The sequence below is a fragment of the Oncorhynchus kisutch genome, linkage group LG23, assembly GCF_002021735.2.
Source record: "Oncorhynchus kisutch isolate 150728-3 linkage group LG23, Okis_V2, whole genome shotgun sequence".
NCBI classification, from domain to species: Eukaryota; Metazoa; Chordata; class Actinopteri; order Salmoniformes; family Salmonidae; genus Oncorhynchus; species Oncorhynchus kisutch.
In genome coordinates, this window is record NC_034196.2 from 32,978,733 (window position 1) to 33,001,284 (window position 22,552).

At 41.8% G+C, this 22,552-nt stretch overlaps 1 protein-coding gene across 1 annotated transcript; it reads right to left on the reverse strand.

Annotated features, from left to right (window-relative positions):
- Positions 1-16: 16 nt before the first annotated feature.
- Positions 17-22,322, reverse strand: LOC109868658 (transitional endoplasmic reticulum ATPase). The gene is made up of 18 exons (XM_020458370.2): positions 21,836-22,322; positions 16,730-16,841; positions 16,352-16,524; positions 16,089-16,231; positions 15,442-15,572; positions 12,151-12,282; positions 11,864-11,966; positions 11,490-11,623; positions 5,717-5,852; positions 5,371-5,483; positions 4,412-4,576; positions 4,056-4,178; positions 2,516-2,728; positions 2,104-2,282; positions 1,729-1,858; positions 1,294-1,449; positions 769-923; positions 17-522 (listed from the first exon to the last, which is right to left on the reverse strand). The coding sequence occupies exons 1-18, from the start codon at positions 22,108-22,110 to the stop codon at positions 417-419; spliced, it is 2,679 nt and encodes an 892-aa protein (XP_020313959.2). The 5' UTR covers positions 22,111-22,322; the 3' UTR covers positions 17-416.
- Between the last annotated feature and the right edge of the window lie 230 nt (positions 22,323-22,552).

Sequence of the window (22,552 nt, forward strand, 5' to 3'; positions counted from 1 at the left end):
GCAAACTGACACCCACTATTCACCAGTTAATTTATTGTTTTAATTTCGTACAATTTAAATGTTTTAAACCCTATATATTCATACATTACAAGTCATAAGCAATTCCCCTCCCTTTCCTCTATAACAGGCTAGTTTTATATCCTTCATTAGTTGCACATATGAAGTCAGAAGTACTCACACAGGATTCTGCCCCCCCTTCTTAAATCCATACAAGGTTTGAAAAAGTCCTGCAGTGCCAGAACACAGACAAGCTGCAACATGCTGTCTAAATATTAAAGGGGGATGAAAGGTTTGTAAATAATGGGATTTTTTTTGTGTATATTGTGCGGCATTGTACAGATTTGCCAGAATGTATATGAGGAAACTTTGGTCCACAGAGTGGTTGTGTTTTGGTCCACTGTGGGTCATGGTGTGGTTTAACCATAGAGGTCGTCGTCATTGTCCTCGTTGAAGACTGTGCCACCGCTGCCACCAGCAGAGCCCTGGCTGGGCCCGGCCCCTGGCGCAGAGTTAGTGGGGAACCTGAGACGAGGACAGGAATTGTTTTACTCATTACAGTAAATATCAGGGGGAGCCAGCTTGCCATTGTCGGTACATTCCTTATGTAAAACACATGGCTTGTTAGCTGTACATGGAATAGATGTATTTTGTAAGAAAAGTTGAATGAAAATCCCCAGTGGTGGTGTATCTAGGATATATGGGAGCGGAGATAGGTAACAGTATTATTCAACACCACCATCCGCTATGTATTATGTGCGTTTTGCTTACCGGAAACTTCCGAAGCCTCTGCTCTGCTGTAACGTCTGGGCGAACATCTCGTATTTGCGGATGTCGTTGTCGCTGACGGAGCGGCGGGCGAAACGCATGGCCTCCTCAAAGTGATCCTTACGGATCTCTGGGACAGGGTCGTCCTCCTCCACCTCCTGTGGGGGGCAAGAGGGATAGAAAGAGGTGAAGGGGGGGGTTAAAGAACGTATCTATAAAATACAATCACGCCTTCTCTTCCTCCGGTATGTGTGTAAATCAGTTTAAGGTTAAATGCATCATCCCTTCTCCCTTGTAAAATAAATATTTTCTGTGTATACATAATGAATAGAAATCAAAGAAATGTCCCAGTTGATTTACTCAGTCATTTAATATTGAATACAGAAATGTTGTTTTGTGTCTTCCTGAAATTAAATCTGCTGGTGATTTGCCCAGATCCTACATTATCCAGGCTTCACATGCACAAAGTTAGCTATAGTCTAGACTGCGTCATTGAACAAATACAGATTCATTAGTGACTAAACTCACCATGGCTGAGGGGTTGGTCTGCCTCTCCCTTTCCCTTCTGATCTCGTTCTCGATGGACTCCCTGATGGCCATCTTACAGGCCCTCTGGCAGATCTCTGTCAGGTCTGCTCCAGAGAAACCATTGGTCATCTTGGCCAAGAAATCCAGGTCCACATCCTTTAATCATACAGGGGTAGAGGGAGTACTTCCAGACAAAGATCAAACAGTAAATGGGATTATAAAATACATTTGTTTCACACACACAGCAGTTTCCATATGAACAACTTTTCCCACAAATCCATTTTCTACCCATTACATTGTAGCCCAGCCTAGAATGAAGACATTTAATGAGCCCCAACCCCTCAAATCAGAACATGCTGACCGAGGTCGGAAAAACAGTTCAGTCAGCACAATGTCAGCGCATGGTCAGATACACATAAATAGATAGAGGCTTGCCTTGGCGATGGGTGACTTCCTGAGGTTGGCTCCGAGGATGTTGATGCGGGACTTCTCATCTGGCAGGGGGATGTAGATGAGCTGGTCCAGTCTGCCGGGCCTCAGGATGGCCGGGTCGATGATATCAGGCCTAGTACGGCACACAGTTTAGTCATTTAGCTTAACCTACATTTCTATCTCATTTTACAGTACCTTATTGTCCACCTAAGAACAAAGTGCAATCAACTGAGGTCGGGAAGACTACCACATATCATCATTGCAAGTAAAATCCTAAAAAATATTGCGTAGAGCAGCAAGCCTAGTGCTAGAAATGTTTTTTTAAACTCAAATTAACAGTGAAGCAGAGTGCTCTTCTTTGGGGTGATGATGGCCAACCTGTTGGTGGCGCCGATGATGAAGACGTTCTTCTTGCTGGACATGCCGTCCATCTCCGTCAGGATCTGGTTGATGACACGGTCGGCTGCTCCGCCACCATCACCCGCGTTGCCGCCACGCGCCTTGGCAATGGAGTCCAGCTCGTCAAAGAAGAGCACGCAGGGGGCGGCCTGGCGAGCCTGGAAGATCGAGGGTTTAGGAGGGTACGATATAGGTTCATTGGGGCACAGAACAGAAAATGTTTTGCAATGGAAAAGGAGAATAAGTGTCTCACATTTATTAACCATCTTTTGTGCATGTGTAACACACAAATTAGATGTCATACAATTGATTAAAAAAAAAATACAACTACAACATATAATACAGGTAAATATGAGGTTAGAGGTATCTCGATAAATCGGTTTAGCCTTACCTTGTCGAAGATCTCTCGGACATTGGCCTCAGACTCGCCGAACCACATGGTGAGCAACTCTGGCCCTTTGATGGAGATGAAGTTGGCCTGGCACTCGTTGGCGATGGCCTTGGCCAGCAGGGTCTTACCGCAACCTGGGGGTCCGTAGAACAGCACGCCCTTGGATGGGGTCATGCCGAACTTCAAGAACTTGTCTGGGTGCTCCACTGGGTACTGAAGAGAAGAAGATCGTGAAGGTTAGACAAACCATTAATTAAGCTTTTCACGTGAGTTCCAAATATCTCTAACAGTCTTCCCGGCAGGAATTGTTTTATGCACGTGATGTCAGAATGCACTCACTATTCCAAAATGTGATTGTTTGGTAACAGGACAGTTAACACACGCTGCCTGTAGGCTATTTTTCCACATGACAATTTAAAATTATTTCTAACAAGTAATATTTTTTTAACAACAGCGGTCTGTTCCACCTCCTCATTAATTCACATAGAAGTAACACATTTCAGTGTTGAGGACAATTTATGTCTGAGGCTTTACTGACCAAGACAAACTTCTCTCTTCAAGGAGAGCCCAAGCACTTCACCAATGTTTGTGCAGATCAAGTATGCAGACATTCTGTTTGGTGCTTGCATTGCCTTGCTTGTTGTTTTCCTTACAAATAATAACTTTAGACATGTGTGCGTTCCTATCAAAGTTAGTGCCTTATATCCTGTATATCGTGTTGTCGTTTCTACTGTAGCATACAGTAGGTATGTAATGGAGCATAATGTATTTACAGTTTTATTCACGTTTTCAAGTACTGGTGATAAATAATGCATTCTGATTATTGCATAGATTGCAATGGATACCGATGTGTGTAAAATACTTTTTGAATGTTCTACTGATTATAATGAGCTAATGCTAAGCTATTTGCCAGCTATGTGTGGAGCCATGTTTGTTAACATCAGACAATGCATTCTGGGTATCAAGTAAATGTCTGTCAGACAAAAGATGTTATGAAGTGAAGGGTAAACTTCCAGAAGTGAATGAAGGGAAGTGAATTATCGTAGACGACACACCCTCTTCATGATGCATACTTGCAAACAGACCAAACTCCTCATATCTTTGGTTGACGAGAAAAAACAAACATGGCGGCGCACACAAACTACCCATGGTCTGATTACTTACGATTTCTAGAAAGTGATTTACTCAATTATTTAGATCAATCGTGAGCTCACCCGTGATGTGATGAATTATGAATAGTAATTGCTATTAGCTAATTCATATTGTGGTTTCCTCAGTTAGCACTAGGACTAATGTAGGCTACATTTTCCCAGTTTGGATTATTGTGTATGCTATCGCTACTTCTGTGAATGTCTGAAAATTACAATAAACTGGTCACGTTCAGGACCACTGTAGAATGATAACACCTGTAAAGGGATTCATCATTCAGACTCCTCACTCTTTCAATGAATGATACAAAATCAACAAATGACATTAGATTTTGTGGTATATAAATCTGCATCTCATCAGTAACATACCCCACGACTAGAACGTGGCCTACCTGTACAAGCTCCTGGAGTTCCCTCTTGACATCCTCCAGACCACCGATGTCCTCCCAGCTGATGTTGGGCACCTCCACCACAGTCTCTCTCAGGGCAGATGGGTTGCTCTGGCTCAGAGCCCACTGAAACACAACCCACATACAACTGGTTAGTGCAGCTGGCTTAACGATTCTCTGCTACGACTGGTTCTAATTCTCAATAGTTACGGCTGTCCTCAGATCATTAGCAAAAAGACAAATACTGGATGCTGCAGATTTGCATAGTGATGAAAAACCGAAGGTTGAATAAAGTTCTCAGTGCAGTAGAAGCTACTTTGAGTGCTGTGTGTGTTGGAGAAAATAATCCAGTTCATTACTCTGAAGTCGTCCATGGTGACGGCAAGGGAGTTCATGACCTCTGCGTCGATGGTCTCGTCCTCAAGGTCGATGAGATCCATCTTCTTCCTGATGGCCTGCAGGGCGGCTTCAGAGCACAGAGCAGCCAGGTCAGCACCCACGTGGCCGTGAGTCTGATTGGCAACCTGGAGGGCACAGACAGACATGGTCACACATACAGTATCAACATGGCGGGGACTTCACTTAAACCCACTCTCAACTTTTCATTCTACCTTACATACACAAAATGTTTAATTGACAACTGATATAATAGAAATTCATGTGATTTATATGTTTACGGTAATGGTAAGATAATAACTAAATGATTTATATGTTTAAGGTAATGTTAAGATAATGACTAAAAGTATTCTACCCTGTCACTGTATAATGGAGTGAAATGTATTTGAATCATAAGACTAGAATTATTTAATGTAGGTTAAGACATTACCATTTAGAAGTATAGGCAAGACAGTGTGTGCCTAAGAAAATACCGAGAACAATTCAGCTGTGTTTGACCCGACCTGGCTAGAACTCTGAGAAACTTATGATAGGACAGGGAGTACTTCTCAAGGTTCCTCTAATCTCGGGGGAATGGAACTGTCGGCTGGGTAGTGATAAACAGTGGTGAGAGAAGGATACAACTCACCTACTGTTCGTGTGTATGTATGTGCGTAGGATATCTACTGTTTGTGTGGACGTATGTGCGTAAGTTATAAAAATGGATGTCTTCGTGTATAATGGACTTCAGAGCGCTCCCGTGAGTAAACATTCTGACTATTGCAAGCTGGGACTCTGTTTCATTCAACCAGAATCTTACAAACTTTGGGTTGCAGACTGAGTAGTTTAATTGATGTTCAGTTTAAGAACATTGAGAACAAAATTCTCGTAACAACAACCTCACTCTGTAAATTACAGTAGTGTTATATACACACACACACACCTGCTCGAGGTCGACATCGTCGGACAGTTTCATGTTCTTGGTATGGATCTGGAGGATCTCCAGTCTGCCTGTTGCGTCAGGAATGCCAATGTCCACCTCCCTGTCAAAACGCCCTGAGGAGAAACATCACACAGTTAAGGTCAGCCTCCCTAACCAGCATATAAATAGATTCAATTTCAATGTATTTCTATGTTACCACCAACCCTGCTGATTCACAAGCAGTAATGACAAAGAATTTTTTTAAAGGATGAAGATATTAGTCAAATACAAGAGACCTCTGGCAAAACTAAGAACTTGATTTAAGACGCGAACCTGTTACATTCTAGGTCTACAATTTGGATCTTACCAAATCGCCTGAGGGCGGCGTCAATGCTGTTGGGTCTGTTGGTGGCTGCCATGACGATGACGTGAGCACGCTGCTTAAGGCCGTCCATGAGTGTGAGGAGCTGGGACACGATACGCCTCTCCACCTCACCGTGTGTCTACACAGGACAATATAGAGGGTTAATTACTTTTTTTATTGACCCCAAGGAGACCCATGTTTTAAGTTGTATTAGTTGCATGTACAGGACACACATGATGTACACCGTCCAACAAAATGCTTACTTGCAGGTAGGGCTGGGAATTGATAGGGACCTTATGATACAATATCACCATACTTAGGTGCCAATACAATATGTACTGCGAATCCTGCGATTCTATATGTATAACAATTCGATGTTATAAACAACCAATGCATTCAGAAAGTATTCAAACCCCTTCGTTACATTACAGCCATATTCCAAAATAGATTCATCCGTTTTCCCCTCAATCGACACACAATACCCCATAATGACAAAGCAAAAACAGGTTCATTTAAATGTTTTACTAAAAAATGAAGTAAACTGATCACATTTACCTAAGTATTACAACCTAAAGTCTTCTTAGGTATGACGCTACAAGCTTGGCACACATGTATTTGGGGGAGTTTCACCCATTCTTCTCTGCAGATCCTCTCAAGCTCCGTCAGATTGGCTGGGGAGTGTCGCTGCACAACTATTTTCAGGTCTCTTCAGAGATGTTCAAGTCCAGGCTCTGGCTGGGCCACTCAAGGACATTCAGACTCCTGCGTTGTCTTGGCTGTGTGCTTAGGGTCGTTATCCTGTTGGAAGGTGAACCTTCGTCCCAGTCTGAGGACGTGAGCACCCTGGAGCAGGTTTTCATCGAGGATCTCTGTACTTTGCTCCGTTCATCTTTGCCTCGATCTTGACTAGTCTCCCAAGCCCTGTCGCTGAAAAACATCCTCACAACATGATGCTGCCACCACCATGCTTCACCGTAGGGATGGTGCCAGGTTTCCTCTAGATGTGACGGTTGGCATTCAGGCCAAATAGTTCAATCTATCATCCCAAATGATGTTGGTTTCATCAGACGAGAGAATCTTGTTTCTCATGGTCAGAGTCCTTTAGGTGCTTTTTTGGCAAACTCCAAGCGGGCTCTCATGTGCCTTTTACTGAGGAGTGTCTTCCCATCTGGCCCCTCTACCATAAAGGCCTGATGGTTGTCTTTCTGGAAGGTTCTCCCATCCCCATAGAGGAACTCTGGAGCTCTGTCAGAGTGCCCATCATGTTCCTGACCAAGGCCCTTCTCCCCCAATTGATAAGTTTTGCCAGGCAGCCAGCTCTTGGAAGTCTTGGTGGTTCCAAACTTCTTCCATGTAAGAATTATGGAGGCCACTGTGTTCTTGGGGACCTTGCTGCTGTAGACATTTTTTTGCTACCCTTCCCCAGATCTGTACCTCGACACAATCCGGTCTCGGAGCGATACAGACAACTCTTTCGATCTCATGGCTTGGTTTTTGCTCTGACATACACTGTCAACTGTGGGACCTTATTTAGACAGGTGTGTGCCGTTCCAAATCATGTCCAATCAAATGAATTTACCACAGGTGGATTCCAATCCAGTTGTAGAAACATCAAGGATGACCAATGGAAACAGGATGCACCGGAGTTCAATTTCGAGTCTCGTAGCAAAGAGTCTCAATATTAGAATGTGTTGTCACTTAAGCATCGTACGTTTAATATTTTTTTGTGGTCCACCAGTTATTTTTCCTATTGCCTTTTCCGTTTTTTTCCCACGTACATTTTATATCCTGAGATCTTAGAATATTCTGAGAATATTTTTAACAAGGAGGCATTGAGTTTAATATTATTCAGGTCTATCAGGAGATTTTCGTCAAATAAGTTTAGTTTATACTCATGTTTACTAATACCTGTTATGTTTAGGTCCTGTTTATTTTTGCAAGCGGTTCCATTGCCAGTCCAAAACAGGAGGGTGGAGACAGTACTGTCTCGTACCCCTTTCTACAGCAATTTCATCAGATAATGTATCATTTGTATATATTTTTGCGAAATGTACAATCAGCTGGAAAGTTGAATGCTTCAAAAAGTTAATAGAAAAGGCCATTCAAGACCGTCGAAAGCCTTTTCGGCATCAATAGTCATTATTGATGAATCGCCATCTTGTTTCTTAGCACATTGTATTATACTAAAACATGTTTTTGTTTGTAAGTGTCTAACAAACCCTGTTTGTGTGTCAAGTCTGGTAATACTTCTGCCATACCGTTGTTAGAATTTTGTTATTTTACAGACTCAAGATTTTCCTGGTTTTAATATAACTGAAATAACAGTTTGATACATGGAACTCAGAAGCACTGAATTTAGTGATGCGTGTTGTGATTTCCATTTTTAGTCCTTTTTTCTGCTGATAGTTGTGTGAAGGTTGTTGAGTCTAAGGCGGCTATAGGATCAGTCCAAAGGTTATTTTAATAAAGCTTCTAAAATTATTAATAGCGTTTGTATCCTTATCCTTTTTTAAACTAACTGGTTTTGCGTATTCATTTTGTGAGGGCTGCGAGGTGTTTACCAGGTTTGTTTCCCATTAAATAGTATGCTGCTTTGAGTTTAACCTGCAGTTTTTGGCTCTCTTCAAGGAGTAAATTCCTGCTTAAAGTTCAGAAATTGTATTTCCTTCTTTACCTTGTAAAAAAAAAAAAAATTATGGGCTTTTTCAAAGATTTATTTCTTTAATTTACATTTCTAACTCAAGATTTTACTTTTGCAGAGTATGAGATTAGGAGATTGATAATGTACGCCTTAAAAACATCCCAAATGATGTTGGGGGTCTGCTTTTCTTTGTCCACATTTGTAAAGGTCTTCATTTTTTGTTCACATATATAATAAAATGTAGGGTCTTGAAGATGCGCTGTTCATTCTCCATATTCTGTCACTAAGTGTATTTTCTGTTGGTGTAAAAGCATGATACAGGAGAATGATCCGATATCGCTATATTATCGATTTTAGATCCCAGTATAATGTTGAGTGCATTTCTTGAAAAAGCTATTCAAGCTTTTTTTTTTTTTTTTGTCTTTTGTAGTTGGGAATAATAATCTCCAGGTGTCCTGTAGAGATTGTTTTTCAGCCTCTTTGGAGGTTCCTTGAATCCCTTTAAAAAAAAAATATTTCCATGTCTGTCTCACTAGCTGAATGCATGATTTAGGTTACCTGCTAAAATAGTTCCTGTGAGTTTGATTATTACTGAACAAAGAATAAACGCATCAAGCAATAATTTCAACGATTTTACTGAGTTACAGTTCATATAAAGGAAATCAGTCAATTGAAATTCATTGACTGGTAATATAGATATGCATCTGTTGGTCACAGATACCTAAAAAAAACAGGTAGGAGTGTGGATCAGAAAACCAGTCCGTATCTGGTGTGAGCACCATTTGCTTCATGCAGCGTGACGCATCTCCTTCGCAGAGAGTGGATCAGGCTTTTGATTGTGACCTGTGGAATGTTGTCCCACTCCTCTTCAATGGCTGTGCGAAGTTGCTGGATATTGGCGGGTTCTGGAACACGCTGTCGTGCACATCGATCCAGAGCATCCCACACATGCTTAATGGGTGACATGTCTGGTGAGTATGCAGGCCATGGGAGAACTGGGAATATTTCAGCTTCCAGGAATTGTGTACAGATCCTTGTGACATGGGTGTGTATTATCATGCTGAAGCAGGTGAATGGCACAACAGTGGGCCTCAGAATCTCATCCTTGTATCTCTGGGCATTCAAACCATCGATAAAAGACAATTGTGTTCGTTGCTTGTAGCTTATGCCTGCCCATACCATAACACCACGCGGTGCACTCTTCACAACATTGACATCAGCAAACCGCTTGCCCACACGACACCATACTGCGGTTGTGAAGCCGGTTGGACATACTGCCAAATTCTCTAAATTGATGTTTGGAGACGGCTTATGGTAAAGAAATTAACATTAAATTCTCTGCCAACCGCTCTGGAGGTCATACCTGCAGTCAGCATGCCAATTGCACGCTCCCTCAAAACTTGAGATATCTGTGGCATTGTGTTGTGTGAGAACTTCACATTTTAGTGGGATTTTATTGTCCCCAGTACAAGGTGCACCTGTGTAAAAATCATGGTTTATCTTGGCAAAGAAGAAATGCTCACTAACATGGATGTAAAAAAATTTGTGGACCAAATTTGAGAAGCTTTTTGTGCGTATGGAACATGAGACAAACACTTTACATGTTGCGTTGATGTTTTTGTTTATATGCACAGTCAAACATCCACCCACCCACAGAATAGTTATTGACAACATGCTATATTTCCTTTTTTGTATTTTCTTTTCAGTGTCCATGTAACCCATTGGCATCAGCTACATCGTTACTTCCTAGAGAACAGCAGTTACTTGAGCAAAGTATAATATGGTATTGGGGGAGGGGGAAAGAATATTGTATGTGACGCCCAAGACCAGGTATGTAGCCTAGACCAGGTATGTAGCCTAGTGTGCTTATCACTTTTTCCTGATCCTTCCTCTCCTCAGGGCAGGTGGCTCTCCTTCAACGGGAAAGGTTTCTTATAGCTTGTTTAGGAGTGGGAATGTAATCCGTGCGGGTTTTTTCTCAGCCTAGCAGTCAGGTCCTGGATGAATCGAATGGACTGGCCATGGATTTTGATCTCCTTTCACCCCTGTGCAGTCAGCATGTTGACTTTGGTCTGATAGTTCCACAGCTTGACGATTACCATGCGAGGGTATTTAGTGTTCTTCTGTTTCACGCCATCCTATGCTATCGTTCCAGATCCTCTGGTGATATATTCACGTCAAGTTCCTTTTATCAATTTGACCAGGTAGCTGGAAACGTCTCCCTTTTCCTCGTCTTCCGGCAGGACAATATTCTCCTGTTGTTTGGTCTCATTCTGATTTCTTGCTGATCCAATTAATCTAAAGTTTGCAACTTTGTTACCAGAAGGCTAATTTTGTGGTCTTGTTCATTCATGCACACGCCTTGATAGACTACTTTTTTAACAACAGCTTGTAGCAGTTTGTTTGTTTTGATGGGCATTGAGAGCATTTTAGCTATGTTTTCCTAGATATCCTTTAGCTGTTTATTACCATTGTTTGCATCTCCAAGTTGCTCCTTGTCTTTTACTCTGGGGGAAGCCATGGCTTGTTTAATTAGTGCCGTCGCGTTCGCTTAACCAACGGATTGGGTCGCTATTGTACACAACTGACCTCTCACTCTCTCCCAGTTGCTTGGGGATATATTGATCTATCGATTTTTAGGGGCTTGATTTAAAAACTTTTGTCTGGCTTCTACATATAACCAGTTTTATCGGTACAAAACGGAGCTACTCACACCCCATGCATCCTATGGGTACGCACATGCGACTCTCCACTACTACTTGCAGGTTCCTTCTCAACAATGCAACATTAAGAAATAATAAAAGTAAATGGCTCAGGAGAATAAACATTTTAGCATAAGTATCACAAACGTTCAATTGGGAGTGCAGGCTTTTGTTCTAGCCCTGTGCTACCACACCTGATTCAACAAAAAAAAAAAAAGTGTTTGAGCTGGGCTTGAAAAAAAGCCTGCACACCCTGTGAGCCTCCAGGGTTGTGTTCAGTAGGACACATTGTAGCAAAACTTTAGTTCAGGTAGTACCTTCCCGTTTCACTCAGTTTCAAAACTTTCTCCCTAACGAACATGACTTGGGACAGGATTGAAGAACATTGGTCTATTGGATGAGAAGGAAACTGTATCAGAAGATGTGAACCCACCTTTTCTCTTTTTGGTGCAATGGCGTCCAGCTCATCAATGAAGATGATGGCAGGGGCATTCTTCTCAGCCTCCTCGAAGGCCTTCCTCAGGTTACTCTCAGACTCTCCGGCCAGTTTACTCATGATCTCAGGCCCTGAAACATTTAGCAGGCACAAGTTCAACTACTAGGAAACGTCCTGACAACAAACACACTGAATGTGTAATTCTGACCATCAATGAACAACAGATTTAGGGTCAATCAATTAAAAATTCAGTCATTGAATTGCATTGAAATTCTAACTAAAAACATTTAAGTATTTTTAATGGAATTTCAATCCACTTCATGCATTGACTGAATTGAAATGGAATTTAACGAAATGCTGATGTCTCTCACCATTGATAAGGAAAAAGAAGGCTCCAGTCTCATTCGCCACAGCACGGGCGATCAGAGTCTTTCCTGTTCCAGGGGGTCCGTACAGCAGGATTCCCCTTGGAGGCTGAATGAAAATTAGAAGTGATAAAAAATGTTTTACATGAAAATGTAATTCAACAGCAATTCATTCACCTGCATAAACAAACCAAATCAAAATGTATGGTTAAAACAAGAAACCAGTTTTAGGCATGTATCTAATAATTGTACACAAGGTTTGACGTGAAGGATGAGAGGTGTATTTAGCTCACCTTGACGCCGATGGCCTTGAACAGTGCTGGGTGTCTCAGGGGCAGCTCCACCATCTCCTTAATCTGGGCCAGCTGCTTCCTCACACCACCAATGTCATCATAGCCAACCTCATTCAGAGACTCCTCTTCATCCTGAACACAGAAATAGATGTGGTTAGTAAAGCATAAGAAACTAGGGCAAAAGGCTACAGATAGCATACAAATGTAAGAAATTGTTTTCTACAATCAGAAAAATCAGGAATTCCTGAATAATCAAGAAAAATCCCATCTCTGAAAACTCCAGCTTTGATGTTTTTATTTTTTTATTTTTTTATTTTACCTTTATTTAACCAGGTAGGCAAGTTGAGAACAAGTTCTCATTTACAATTGCGACCTGGCCAAGATAAAGCAAAGCAGTTCGACAGATAAAACGACACAGAGTTAAACATGGAGTAAAAACAAACATACAGTCAATAATGCAGTATAAACAAGTCTATATACAATGTGAGCAAATGAGGTGAGAAGGGAGGTAAAGGCAAAAAAGGCCATGATGGCAAAGTAAATACAATATAGCAAGTAAAATACTGGAATGGTAGTTTTGCAATGGAAGAAAGTGCAAAGTAGAAATAAAAAAATAATGGGGTGCAAAGGAGCAAAATAAATAAATAAATTCAAATTAAATACAGTTGGGAAAGAGGTAGTTGTTTGGGCTAAATTATAGGTGGGCTATGTACAGGTGCAGTAATCTGTGAGCTGCTCTGACAGTTGGTGCTTAAAGCTAGTGAGGGAGATAAGTGTTTCCAGTTTCAGAGATTTTTGTAGTTCGTTCCAGTCATTGGCAGCAGAGAACTGGAAGGAGAGGCGGCCAAAGAAAGAATTGGTTTTGGGGGTGACTAGAGAGATATACCTGCTGGAGCGTGTGCTACAGGTGGGAGATGCTATGGTGACCAGCGAGCTGAGATAAGGGGGGACTTTACCTAGCAGGGTCTTGTAGATGACATGGAGCCAGTGGGTTTGGCGACGAGTATGAAGCGAGGGCCAGCCAACGAGAGCGTACAGGTCGCAATGGTGGGTAGTATATGGGGCTTTGGTGATAAAACGGATTGCACTGTGATAGACTGCATCCAATTTGTTGAGTAGGGTATTGGAGGCTATTTTGTAAATGACATCGCCAAAGTCGAGGATTGGTAGGATGGTCAGTTTTACAAGGGTATGTTTGGCAGCATGAGTGAAGGATGCTTTGTTGCGAAATAGGAAGCCAATTCTAGATTTAACTTTGGATTGGAGATGTTTGATATGGGTCTGGAAGGAGAGTTTACAGTCTAACCAGACACCTAAGTATTTGTAGTTGTCCACGTATTCTAAGTCAGAGCCGTCCAGAGTAGTGATGTTGGACAGGCGGGTAGGTGCAGGTAGCGATCGGTTGAAGAGCATGCATTTAGTTTTACTTGTATTTAAGAGCAATTGGAGGCCACGGAAGGAGAGTTGTATGGCATTGAAGCTTGCCTGGAGGGTTGTTAACACAGTGTCCAAAGAAGGGCCGGAAGTATACAGAATGGTGTCGTCTGCGTAGAGGTGGATCAGGGACTCACCAGCAGCAAGAGCGACCTCATTGATGTATACAGAGAAGAGAGTCGGTCCAAGAATTGAACCCTGTGGCACCCCCATAGAGACTGCCAGAGGTCCGGACAGCAGACCCTCCGATTTGACACACTGAACTCTATCAGAGAAGTAGTTGGTGAACCAGGCGAGGCAATCATTTGAGAAACCAAGGCTGTCGAGTCTGCCGATGAGGATATGGTGATTGACAGAGTCGAAAGCCTTGGCCAGATCAATGAATACGGCTGCACAGTAATGTTTCTTATCGATGGCGGTTAAGATATCGTTTAGGACCTTGAGCGTGGCTGAGGTGCACCCATGACCAGCTCTGAAACCGGATTGCATAGCAGAGAAGGTATGGTGAGATTCGAAATGGTCGGTAATCTGTTTGTTGACTTGGCTTTCGAAGACCTTAGAAAGGCACGGTAGGATAGATATAAGTCTGTAGCAGTTTGGGTCAAGAGTGTCCCCCCCTTTGAAGAGGGGGATGACCGCAGCTGCTTTCCAATCTTTTGGAATCTCAGACGACACGAAAGAGAGGTTGAACAGGCTAGTAATAGGGGTGGCAACAATTTCGGCAGATAATTTTAGAAAGAAAGGGTCCAGATTGTCTAGCCCGGCTGATTTGTAGGGGTCCAGATTTTGCAGCTCTTTCAGAACATCAGCTGAATGGATTTGGGAGAAGGAGAAATGGGGAAGGCTTGGGCGAGTTGCTGTTGGGGGTGCAGTGCTGTTGTCCGGGGTAGGAGTAGCCAGGTGGAAAGCATGGCCAGCCGTAGAAAAATGCTTATTGAAATTCTCAATTATGGTGGATTTATCAGTGGTGACAGTGTTTCCTATCTTCAGTGCAGTGGGCAGCTGGGAGGAGGTGTTCTTATTCTCCATGGACTTTACAGTGTCCCAGAACTTTTTTGAGTTAGTGTTGCAGGAAGCAAATTTCTGCTTGAAAAAGCTAGCCTTGGCTTTTCTAACTGCCTGTGTATAATGATTTCTAGCTTCCCTGAACAGCTGCATATCACGGGGGCTGTTCGATGCTAATGCAGAACGCCATAGGATGTTTTTGTGTTGGTTAAGGGCAGTCAGGTCTGGGGAGAACCAAGGGCTATATCTGTTCCTGGTTCTAAATTTCTTAAATGGGGCATGTTTATTTAAGATGGTTAGGAAGGCATTTTAAAAAAATATCCAGGCATCCTCTACTGACGGGATGAGATCAATATCCTTCCAGGATACCCCGGCCAGGTCGATTAGAAAGGCCTGCTCGCAGAAGTGTTTCAGGGAGCGTTTTACAGTGATGAGTGGAGGTCGTTTGACCGCTGACCCATTACGGATGCAGGCAATGAGGCAGTGATCGCTGAGATCTTGGTTGAAGACAGCAGAGGTGTATTTAGAGGGGAAGTTGGTTAGGATGATATCTATGAGGGTGCCCGTGTTTAAGGTTTTGGGGAGGTACCTGGTAGGTTCATTGATTATTTGTGTGAGATTGAGGGCATCAAGTTTAGATTGTAGGATGGCTGGGGTGTTAAGCATGTTCCAGTTTAGGTCGCCTAGCAGCACGAACTCTGAAGATAGATGGGGGGCAATCAGTTCACATATGGTGTCCAGAGCACAGCTGTTAACTTGCTCTCATGCACAAGATCCAACTGAAGATGTAGTAATAGAGACTTGCTGATCTATAGAAAACTGCAGCAGTGCTGGTACTGAATATAGCCGTACCTCTCGTTTGATGGGCTCCCCCTCACAGTGGATGACTGTGTCTGGGGCCACAATGCAGTAGGGGTTGGGGTCCGTCTCCACTACCTTGAACTCCACAGCTCGCATGCCTCCCCTCACCAGGAAGATGTCCCCTACAAACAGAGATTAAGCATTGACCCACATGCCTAATCCTCTGGCCTTGGCATTTTTCATAATCATATTGTGAGACACACTGGCTGTGCCAGCAAACAAGGGTTGTTTGTACACACAAATCGAAAGAACACTCTGAATCGAAGTGAAACAAGGAGGGACCATCTGTACTTATCAAATAAAAAAATCATGCCTTAATGAAAATGACCCTGAACCTATTCTGGAGTATAGGGTCATGTTCAAGTGGAGGAAGTACCTCCTCAGTTTCAAAATGTTTAATCCCATATGGTGCCTGCCTTAACACACCCCAGGTTGTCCTTTGGATCACAGTTTCCCAAACTCGGTCCTGGGCCCATCCTGGCTGTATGTTTTGGTTTTTGCCCTAGCACTACATAGCTGATTAAAATACCCAACTGATCATCAAGCTTTGATTATTTCAATTAGCTGTGTGGTGCTAGGACAAAAACCAAAACATGCAGGGGGGGGGGGGCACAGGACCGAGTTTGGATCACTGTTACCTTTCCTGATGGGCCTGTAGGCCTCCAGGAAGTAGGGCTTGAGGTAGACCTCAAACAGGTTCCCTGTGATCCCCTCCACAGTGTCATCAATGGGCAGAACGTGGATCCGCTTCCCGTACTTCACGTCTGGGCATGGCTGAATACTGTGGGACCACCAAAATAATGAATTATGTCAGGGCTTTACTGTACATTGAAGGAGGAGCAGAGGTCTGGTTTTACACATGATGCTGCATTGATGCCAAAGTTATCCAGTTCCATCTCACCTGATAACATCTCCCAGGCGGACTCTTAGGTTGTTGCGGACCACTCTGTTCATGCGGACCTTCTCGTCGGAGCAGGTGTCATCAGAGAGCACGATGCAGACCGTCTCCCGTCTCTTCTTTCCTTTCATCAGCACTGTGTCTCCCCTGAACAGCTGCAACTCGTCCATCTTGGCCTAGGGCGGGACGGAGGAATCAGTCAGACACTAAATCCTATTGATTTAACATAGAACCTCCCACAGTGAAGATGTAACAGTCTAACACAGCCCACAAAACTGGAATGAGTGAGTTACTGGTGAAACAAATATGTATCACTCAAGTGCAGACTGGGGGTTCACTAAAATGTCCCAGCCCCATTCATTCACCCCACCAATGCCTCACCTGAGACAGCGAGACCACACTGTTGTCCTCATTGAGAGATTCATCCACAACCAACCGGTTAGGCCTGGTCTTTTGCTTTAAAATCGCTGTGGATAGATCATCATTTTTCGATCTGAGGGAAAATCAAAGAGATGCTAAATATATCAGCTGGCAAGATGTAACATACTTGAACATTAAACCTGGGAGGACATACTGACAAGCTAGTTGACTGTAGGAAAGTTTTGCTAAGCGATAAAAGGGACAACAACAAGACTTTGTTCCAGTTCACTTATCCTAGGGCTACATTCCAGTATATTCCAGCAGAGGGAATAGTAACATCTTGACAGAGATTTCATTACACAGTGCCTTCGGAAAGTATTCAGACCCTTTGACATTTTGTTATGTTAAAAAAAAAAAAATCCCTCATCTACACACAATACCCCATAACGACAAAGTGAAAACAGGTTTGGATATTTTTGGAAATCTATTAACAATAAAACATACCTTATTTAATTACGTATTCAAACCATTTGCTATGAGACTCGAAATTGAACTCAGGTGCATCCTGTTTCCATTGATCATCCTTGAGATGTTTCTACAACTTGATTGGAGTCCACCTGTGGTCAATTCAATTGACTGGACATGATTTGGAAAGGCATACCTGTCTATATAAAAGGACCCACAGTTGACAATGCAGGTCAGAGCAAAAACCAAGCCGTGAGGTTGAAGGAATTGTCCGTAGCGCTCCGAGACAGGATTGTGTCAAGGCACAGATCTGGGGAAGGGTACCAAACAATTTATGCAGCATTGAAGTTCACCAAGAACACAGTGGCCTCCATCATTCTGAAATGGAAGAAGTTTGGAACCACCAAGACTCTTCCTAGAGCTGGCCGCCAGGCCAAACTGAGCAATCGGGGGAGAAGGGCCTTGGTCAGGAACTCGATGGTCACTCTGACAGAGCTCCAGAGTTCTTCTGTGGGGATGGGAGAACCTTCTAGAAAGACAACCATCAGGCCTTTATGGTAGAGTGGGCAGATGGGAAGACACTCCTCAGTAAAAGGCACATGAGAGCCTGCTTGGAGTTTTCCAAAAAGCACCTAAAGGACTCTGACCATTAGAAACAAGATTCTCTCGTCTGATGAAACCAAGATTGAACTATTTGGCCTGAATGCTAAGCGTCACATCTAGAGGAAACCTGGCACCATCCCTACAGTGAAGAATGGTTGTGGCAGCATCATCCTGTGGGGATGTTTTTCAGCGGCAGGGACTGGGAGACTAGGCAGGATCGAGGGAAAGATAAACAGAGAAAAGTACAGAGAGATCCTTGATGAATACTTGCACCAGAGCACTCAGGACCTCAGACTGGGGAGAAGGTTCACCTTCCAACAGGACAACAACCCTAAGCACACAGCCTAGACAACTCAGGAGCGGCTTCGGGACAAGTCTCTGAATGTCCTCGAGTGGCCCAGTCAGAACCCGGACTTGAACCCGATCTAACATCTCTGGAGAGACCTGAAAATAGCTGTGCAGCGATGCTCCCCATCCAACCTGACAGCGCTTGAGTCATACCCAACAAGACTCAAGGCAGTAATCTCTGCCAAAGGTGCTTCAACAAAGTACTGAGTAAAGAGTCTGAATACTTATGTAAATGTTTTTTGTTTTTTTTCAATACATTTACAAACATTTCTAAAAACCTGTTTTTGCTTTGTTATTATGGGGTGTTGTGTGTAGATTGAGGGGGGAAAACAATTCAATCCATTTTAGAATAAGGCTGTAATGTAACAATGTGGAAAAAGTGAAGGTGGCTGAATACTTTCCGAATGCTCTGTGTGTGTGTGTGTGTGTGTGTGTGTGTGTGTGTGTGTGTGTGTGTGTGTGTGTGTGTGTGTGTGTGTGTGTGTGTGTGTGTGTGTGTGTGTGTGTGTGTGTGTGTGTGTGGAAAATGTAAATTCCTTCTAGCTGAATTGAGGCTACAAAATCCTCAGCAGTTGCACTTTGAATATTGTTATATTCTCCTGAAAGAAGAATAGCACCTTTTTAACTATTTGAAACTCCTCAGGAGTGAATGTAACAATGTGTGTGCTCATGAATTCTGGATAGTCATATGGTTGTCCATCATTATTTGATAACAGTTTAACCCAGATAATGTGGTTGTCAAACGAGACCACACGGTTGTCCTCATTGAGAGATTCATCCACAACCAACCGGTTAGGCCTGGTCTTTTGCTTTAAAATCGCTGTGGATAGATCATAATTTTTCGATCTGAGGGAAAATCAAAGAGATGCTAAATATATCAGCTGGCAAGATGTAACATACTTGAACATTAAACCTGGGAGGACATACTGACAAGCTAGTTGACTGTAGGAAAGTTTTGCTAAGCGATAAAAGGGTTTCCTTTAACCCTTAGTGTGACGTAATGTGCTTATTATATCAAATCAACTGTAGTCTCTTTGGGTGAAAAGTAAAGTGTCCCTACTGACTACAGATAGAATAACTATTGGCCAGTTGCTTTCAGTTTCTAATTATACAGTAGTGAAACTAACTACTGGAATGGGCATTCTATTTTGATGGGTTTTGAAATGTAATCTGCCACACTGTTAGCTAGTTAGCAGAATTAACAGGAAAGTATTATTATTTTTATGAACAATAAAACAAATAGAAAAACATAAATATACAAACAGTAAACAAACAGACAGGGGTATTAAATGTCGAGATACTTTTTCAATTTGTCAAAAAGTATTATGGTAGGTATTGCTTTTTTATTTTAAACTTACTGATAGAATTGAAACATTAGTTTGAAATTATCTTAAACAATGTGAAGACGGGTTTGTTCTCTGCCCACTTCATTTTATGGATAAAGAATCTTCCATGAAAAATAAACATTAACAATGAAAGTTCAAATCGAGGTCCATATAATTTGGATCAAAATAAAAGTCTTTCAAATTTACATTAATAGTAGTTTATTTTTAAATAATGAATTCTGGATAATCATATGGTTGTCCATCATTATTTGATAACTGTTTAACCCAGATAATGCGGTTGTCAAACTAGTTCTGGAAAAAGAAAGACTTGCTTTTGTATGTCTTTATTATCACAGCTTGTATATCTACTATGTGGGGAAAAGTTGTTTGTACATAAGGTTTCAAGTTAGAAGTACTTATTTATGAAAGTTAGCAAGCTTAATAGGGATCTTAGCCACATCAAAGCTGCATTTGATTAAGAACTCTAGACCACCAATATTAAATTAGGGATTATATTCCAAATGCAATCCTTATTTCTTAAATTGTTTTGTATGCATTTGATCTTAAAGATTATATTTGAGGTTTTAAAATCCTGAGCAGTCAACCCTCCCTCACTTTGGGTACTACATATTACAGCTTTTCTTATTAAGGTTAATTCCTCCATATGAAGTTGAAGAATTTAGGATCAACCATTTTAGTTACTGACAGACGAACATCCAAGGCAAGGGAGGTATAAACTAATCTGGACAGACCTTCAGATTTTGACGAAAGTAAACATCTAGATAAAGATCACTTAACCAGGAGTTAAATATTTTTCCAATTTTCTCTACAATAGGAGAGACATTTAAATTGGCCCTTTCTGATCTTTGCAAACTTTAAAACCAAGATATGTGATCACATCTTTTACATGGATATTACAGAGTTTAAGTCACATGTTTTCAACGCAAATAATTCACATTTCCTAATATTCAGAGATAAACCAGATACATGTGAGAAGGCATTAATACACTCAATCGCTGTCCTGACTTCATTATGATCTTATCTGAGAAAAAAAGTGGTGTCCTGAAACAATTGTTAACATTTTCTCTTTATCTTGTATCTGAATACCCCTAAAACTATCCTTATTGATATTAAGTGCAATAACTTGTGACCAATACAAATCAGGAGAAAATGGGCATCCTTATTTAATTCTGCTTCTAATATCAAATCGCAGAGGTTCCATGGGATAATTTAAGAGCTGTTACTATTACTATAAAGTGTCACATTGAAAATATTGACCAAAACCCCCAAAAATAGTCTCAAAAATAAGTGTTCAACTGTATCAAAAGCCTTGTAAATTCTACAAATAAAATAAAGCCATAAGGTGCTCATTGTAATCTATCAAGTCCAAAACTAGTCGGATATTATTACATATGTCTGCCCTTCATAAAACCAGACTGGGTATCATCAATGATTTGATCAATACCATTTTTAAGTCTTTCTGCAAAGATGGATGCAAGTAGTTTTCCATCATTGTTCATTAATGTGATTGGTCTCCAATTTTCTATAATCATAGGATCTTTGTTTGGTTTGTGGATTACAGAAATTAGGCCTGGTCATAGAAATGGGCAGAACCCCTAAATCAATTGCCTCCTTAAAGACATTCCATATAAATTCAGCAATATCCTACAGGGGAGGAGTAGTAGCTATTAGGTACCATATAACTAACTACATAAGATGTATATTTACTCTTGAACGGGAAAAAAAGGGAGCATCACTGATGTTTACTGTACAAAATGCTAATGTTTTGCTAAACGTTTACATCATTCAGCTGTGCATCTAGCTAGCTAACAGTGTTGTGTAGGCCCCACATGACACAGCAAGAAAAACTGCGAGAGCTAGTGGACAGTCATTAGCACGAGTTTGCTAATTTAGGTAGCTAGTTGACTACCCAATTGTAGCAAATTCACTGTCAAATTAGCTAGATACATACACATCACTTAGCAAATGTTGGCACAACATGACAAACACAAATTCATGTCGCTGTCAGTTAGCTAAGTAGCTAGCTAACGTTATCTACCTAAGCTGCTAGCTAACAGTTTGGTAGATGGCTGGCTTTTATCTTTGACATGGCTAGCTAAGGTTAGCTTGCTAACCGGCACTGGTATAATCTTGCGGCCATAACTCTGTGGAACAATATTATTTGCATGTATTCTCTGTTCTCTTCTACTAGTTATATGCCTAGCTACATCCATAGAAAACACATACCGATATTAGCTAAAAGGTAGCTAGCTAGCTAGTTATTTGTACTAGAACCCGAAAGCTAGCTAACAAAGCGAACATTATTGGTTACCGGATTCTATCTAGGTAAAGTTAAAACCAACATTAGTTAGCAACGCCAACTTACTCTCCTCCTGAAGCCATGGTGCTTCGCTTGGTATGTCCAACAAATAAAACCTGATTTCTTCCTCTTCTCGTGTGTTTCTCTTCAGTGAGTGCAACACCAACAGCTAACTCTAGGTGCGTTCGTAAATTCACTCTGGAGAGCCAGCGAGCGCTAAATGTGTTCGTAAATTCATCAGTTATTCTGCGCTCTGGCACAGACGAGAGTGCTCTGAAATCGGAGTAGATAGCCAGAGTGAATTTACGAACGCACGCTCCGATCGGCGTTGCGGTTGACATTATGCCATAGGTGACATAGTTCCAAATTCAGATGAAACTTCAAAATTATTGTTGATAATGCTTTGTGATTGTGAAGCATAACCTAGATAGAGATTCTTATTAAAAACACTAGTATATGACTATCCATCATTGATGTCTGGGAAACTAGCTTTTTCTGGCCAAAGGTTGTTTTTTAAAATAATGCTTTTGAGGGCCTTTCAGTGAGTAGGCCAACTTGGGAAAAAGTGAGTCAGTGCGATATCCAGCATTTTGCAGTAAAAAGTGAAAGTAAACACTTAATTTGTGCTCAACTCATTTGAAGAAGTGTTTACTGGATTATCTTGGTACGTGACCCTCATGTCATCTGGCTGACACCAGCTCTGTGTAGTCACGTGGGCCACATCAGCCAGGCTACTCTTCATCACCTTTCCAGGTTGAATGCACTGATTGTAAGTCACTTTGG